This window comes from Erythrolamprus reginae, chromosome 8 (assembly GCF_031021105.1).
Source record: "Erythrolamprus reginae isolate rEryReg1 chromosome 8, rEryReg1.hap1, whole genome shotgun sequence".
NCBI classification, from domain to species: domain Eukaryota; kingdom Metazoa; phylum Chordata; class Lepidosauria; order Squamata; family Dipsadidae; genus Erythrolamprus; species Erythrolamprus reginae.
Window position 1 is genome coordinate 40,489,207 of NC_091957.1, and position 5,312 is coordinate 40,494,518.

The 5,312-nt window shown below is 54.6% G+C and overlaps 1 protein-coding gene across 1 annotated transcript; it reads left to right on the top strand.

The window, feature by feature from the left end:
• The first annotated feature begins 2,939 nt into the window (after positions 1-2,939).
• On the top strand, positions 2,940-5,061 carry LOC139170794 (brain-specific homeobox/POU domain protein 3-like). The gene is made up of 2 exons (XM_070758305.1): positions 2,940-3,059; positions 4,135-5,061. Exons 1-2 carry the CDS (start codon positions 2,940-2,942, stop codon positions 5,059-5,061), a joined length of 1,047 nt encoding a protein of 348 aa, XP_070614406.1.
• The last annotated feature ends 251 nt before the right edge of the window (positions 5,062-5,312 follow it).

Genomic DNA, 5,312 nt, shown 5'->3' on the forward strand with positions numbered 1-5,312 from the left:
TTCCTTTTATCGTGTGGTGTGTGTCTTCTTGGACTAATTACCCTGTAATTATAGGCGGTTGAGACACGCCGGCAGAACACCCAAACCTCAGGTTGAGTTCTTCTTTTTCTTAACATTCTCTTATTTCTCAACAGAGATGAAGTGGTACTGTAAAGATATTAACCGATTAAGAGAGTTGGAAGGGACCTTGTAGATCATCTAGTCCCACCCTCTGCCCAAGCAGGAGATCCTACACCATTTCTGACAGATGGCAGTCCAGTCTCTTCTGGAAAGCTTTGCAGTCATGAAGTTCCCACAACTTCCAAAGGCAACTTCTGTTCCATGGGTTGATTGTTCTCAGTGACAGAAAATTTCTCCTTATTTTCAGGTTGAATTTCTCCTTGTTCAGTTTCCATCCATTATTCCTCATCTGATCTTCAAGTACCTTGGAAAATAAGTTGACCCCTTCCTCTCTGTGGCAGCCCCTCGATAATCAATTAGGGATAGATTGCAGATGAAAAACACGAAGGGAGAGTAAATGGATCAAGAGGAAAGAGAAGAAAACAGAAGTAAGTTGTGTTTGGGTCAACTTGATTAGAAAAAAGAGATGTATAAACTTCAAGGGTAATGATATTGTATTGATGTGGTGAACAGAAGATGGCTTACAAGGATATACTATAAGGAATGATGTAGTGTAAACTAATGGTAATTGCATATCCTTTTATTATATCTCATGCCTTTCATTTCTTACTTCGTCTTCCATTCTTTCTTTAAAATAAAATAACAGGATGGTAATCAACAAAGCATTATGTGAGTGCCTATAAGGATAGGCAGCTCTTCCTTCCATTCAATCCAGAGAACCATCCACTTACATTTTAAATATTATTTAACTAAAATGATATTTTGGATGCATAAGTCTTCACTGTTCACATCTTTTGATATGTGGGAGAAATCAGTGAAGAGAACTTTGGTGATTAGTTTACTGTTAAAATGGACAAGCCAGTGCAACACAGTTTATTTAACAAACTATCTTCTAAAGTTTATTTATCATTTATTTTATTGTTCATTCATCTGTTTCTTTCTTTTATTATCCATTTTTCTCCTCTCCTCTCCTCTCCTTTTCTTCCTCTCCTCCACTATTTCCCTCTCCCCCTTCCCTCTCCTCTCCTCTTCTCCCCCTCTTGTTCTGTCTGGGTCACTCCAGAAGCCAATACCAACCCAAAAAGAGAAGCCAGACACACTGGTAAAAGGCAAAGGCAGTTTATATAATTCAAGGAAAACACAGGTAACAGAAAATGTCCTTACAAACAGGAAAAACGCTGGAACTTCAAATATATACACGAAGGGAATAGTCCATGAAGCAATACCAGATTCTTGCTGCCAAGACAAAGCTGTAGATAGCAAACAGACGCCTCCCACAAGTCTTCCAGACTGCGAGGCCACAAGCCAAGATCAGAGATGCTGAGAATCAAAACAGGTCACCGCAACTCCAATTGATAACACTCCACATGGCTTCAAGGCCTTGCCTGCCTTTTAAACCTACTGATGAGGACCACACCCAAACCCAGCTGTTTCTAATTCAATGGTGAAAATATTTCTTTAACTGCTCCTTTCGTTGCTCTGAACGTCTCTGTCTCATGTCAATGACAGCTTGTGCGTCATCACCTAATGACTCCAAGCTACTGGCTGGGGAGAGGGCCCCCCCCGGGGCTCTCATGCTGTTCTCCTTCATCCCATTCCTGACTCTCCTCTCCCCCGTCCGACTGTTCAGCCCCCTCCTCTGCGCTGTCCTCCTCCTCCGAGCATGGAGCCAGCAGAGACACAGCTGGTCCCTGAGCAGCCTCAGGCTGAATCACAACACCTCTCCTCCTTTCTCTCCTCTCCTCTCCTCTCCTCTCCCCTTCCCACCCCTTCTCTCTGAGACCCTCTATCCATCTCACTAGGTCTGATAAGATGGACAAACTCCAGGGCCATCCCTTAAGTGTTGTCATTCAATGGAACGTCAGACTTCTTTGTAGTCATCTTTGGAAGACCTTCCCACCTGAAATTCCAGGAGGAATGCCCAACTCTCTTGACCTACTGAAGGTTGTCAAGACCTGGTTCCAGTATTGGACTAAGATAGGGGTTTGAGTCAGCAACTCAAGAGTTTGATTGGTTTGGCTACTGGCGGGAAAGAGAATGATTCACCATTGTTTTCATGGGTTGTCCTGAGCTGTCTAGGATGGCCAGGTGAGACCGGCAGCCATAAACAAACCAACATTGGCTTGGAGAATCCAGGCGCCAGAAAGCAAAGGCAACCAGAAGCAAGAGCCTCGGTGGTGCAGTGGTTAGAGTGCAGTACTGTAAGCCACTTCTGCTGATCACCGGCTGCCAGCAGTCTGGCAGATCGAATCTCAGTAGGCTCAAGGTTGACTCATCCTTCCATCCTTCCAAGGTCGGTAACACGAGGACCCAGATTGTTGGGGGCAATAATCCTACTCTCTGTAAACTGCTTAGAGGGGGTCGGTAAAGCACAGTGAAGTGGTATATAAATCTAAATGCCGTGCTATGCATAACTTTTAGGGCCACTCTTTAAAGCCGAGAGCGGGAGGCTCCCCTGGCCTCTCCCCACCCAGCTTCATCCTTCTTCTCAGAGCTTCCATCGCTCAGCAGCTTCTCCCCCAACCGGCTGGAAGCGAGAAGCTTGCCGTCGGGCCGGAGAGAAGCCAAGATCGGAGCCCCGGAGACGCTTCCCTCACGAAAAGCGGCACCCCCGAAAGGGGGCCGGCCCCGGCCCGCCCTTCCAGCCAATGAGAAGGCGGCCCGCTGGAAAGGCGTGGCCAGGATGCTCCTATAATGTCATTGAGGGTGCCGGAGCGCCCCGGGCAGAGACAATAAGACGCGCCGCCGAGCTGGAGCGGCCACCTGCTCGTCTCCTCCGGTTCTTTCTCGCTGCCGCCGCCGCCTCCCTCGCCGCCACGATGATGTCCATGAACAGCAAGCAGGCGTTCAGCATGCACCCCATCCTGCACGAGCCCAAGTACACCCACCTGCACTCCAGCTCCGAGGCCATCCGAAGAGCCTGCCTGCCCGCCCCGCAGGTGAGGAGAAGCGCGCGCGGGGGGGGTGGGGGTGGAGAGGTTGGGGGGGGTTTCAGGCTGGCCCGGTTGGGTATCCTCGCCCCCTCCCCAAGGTGGCCCCCGGGAGAGCTGCAAGCGCTCCCCTCCCTCCCAGATCCCAGAGGAGAAAACCAAGAAGGAATCGAAGGGGGCTTCGGACCGAGCTTCGCAGATCCCACCCGGGGGAAATCTCCAGGGATTTCCGCGGGATGCAGACAGCACCGGCTAACCGCCCACCCCAACCCCGCTGCCACACCAAATAGCATTTACAGTTATATACCACTTCACAGTACTTTGCATCCCTCTCTAAGCGGTTTGCAGAGAGTCTCCACATCGCCCCCAACAATCTAGGTCCTCATTTTACCCACCTTGGAAGGATGGAAGGCTGAGTCAAGGGTGGGAGAGTTCCTAAGTCCCTGTGTAGCTTCTCCTTTGGGTGTGTGTGTGTGTGTGTGTGTGTGTGTGTGTGTGTGAATCGACCCTCGAAGAGAGGCTCGAGACCCGAAAAAGGTCGTGTAAGTCGTTAGACAAATCTCCCCCCCCCTTTATCTCCTGGTCCCTCAAACGCACAACTGCTAAACAACAACCACAACTTCTGCCTCTTTCGAGCTGCAGGACTTTGAAGAGAGATTTTAGTCTCTATAGGGACGCTTCAAAGACAAGGGTGGGGGCGGGTGGGATGGGTTCCGGAAGGGCCTTAGAGAGATTGGTGGTCGCTGGGTAAGAATTGGCTAGGATGAAGACAAGATTCCCCCTGGTCTTTCTGGGTGGCTGCGCATGCTGGGAATTGTAGTCCCGGGATATCTTGGTGGCCCGAAGGGGGAAAGTAACGAGAGAAACTCAGCAGTTGGGGGGGGGAGCGTTCTGAGGATCCCGGATTTTCCCATTTTGGGGTTCACCCCCCCCGCCCCCCCGGCCTGCTGAGCCAGGACGGAGGCAGGGTAGGCAAAAACCGAGGGCTTGGTTGGGAGGTTAACCCTGGCGGTCTCCTGGCGGTCTCCCGGCGCTTCCCCGTCTCTAAGCCCGGTGTCGTCTCTCTTCCCCCTAACCCTCGCAGCTGCAGAGCAATTTCTTCGCCGGCCTGGACGAGACGTTGCTGCGCGGGGCCGAGGCGCTGGCGGCCGTGGACCTGGTCTCGCAGAAAAGCCACCCTTTCAAGCCGGACGCCACTTACCACACCATGAGCAGCGTCTCCGTCTCCTGCACGCCCACCTCCTCCTCCGTCCACCTCCACCCGGCCTCGATGCTCAGCGGCCACGCACACCACGCGCACCCGCACCAGCCGGCCCAGGGCCTGGAGGGCGAGCTCTTGGAACACCTCACCTCGGCCTTGCCGCTGCCCGACGTGGGCGCCGCCTCCGCCCACCCGCACCCCCACCACTCGGCCCACCTGGCGGGCCTCAACGGCCTGGGCCACCCGGCGCACGGGCAGCCACATCTGGCCATGGGGCCCCACCCGCCGCACGGCCTGGCTTCCCACCCCGCCGTCCTGGCGGGGCCCGAGACGGAGACGGACCCGCGGGAGCTGGAAGCCTTCGCCGAGCGCTTCAAGCAGCGGCGCATCAAACTGGGGGTGACCCAAGCCGACGTGGGCTCGGCCTTGGCCAACCTCAAGATCCCCGGCGTGGGTTGCCTGAGCCAGAGCACCATCTGCCGCTTCGAGTCGCTCACCCTCTCGCACAACAACATGGTGGCCCTCAAGCCCATCCTGGAAGCTTGGCTGGAAGAAGCCGAGCGCGCCCAGCGAGAGAAGCTGGCCAAGCCCGAGGCTTACTCGACGGGCGACAAGAAGCGCAAACGCACGTCCATCGCGGCGCCCGAGAAGCGCTCGCTTGAGGCTTACTTCGCCGTCCAGCCGCGACCCTCCTCCGAGAAGATCGCGGCCATCGCCGAGAAACTGGACCTCAAGAAAAACGTGGTGCGGGTCTGGTTCTGCAACCAGAGACAGAAACAGAAGCGCATGAAGTTCTCGGCCGCTTATTGAGGCGCTGCGGACGGGGAAAGGGGTGGAGAGGAAGGGGCGCCCGGCCGCTGCCCGCCTACGCCACGCGCGGGGCCCGGAAGCTCGGACGGTGGGACCCGGGGCCGCTTTCCCTGCCGGCTTTCCAAGGGGGAGGCCCGCTTCCTCTGGTGGGCGCTTTCAGCCACCCCGGACTTTTGGAACCGCCGAGGGCCGCGTGTGGTAGGGCCAGTCCGAGTCCCACGCGAGACCAACCCAACGAAGCAGCGAAAGAC

What these genes read in the sequence shown, in the direction of transcription:
- LOC139170794 (XM_070758305.1), top strand. Translation starts at nt 2,940, where the DNA reads ATGATGTCCATGAACAGCAAGCAGGCGTTCAGCATGCACCCCATCCTG. An exon ending in CCTGCCTGCCCGCCCCGCAG is followed by an intron (nt 3,060 to 4,134) that starts GTGAGGAGAAGC and finishes TAACCCTCGCAG; the next exon opens with CTGCAGAGCAATTTCTTCGC.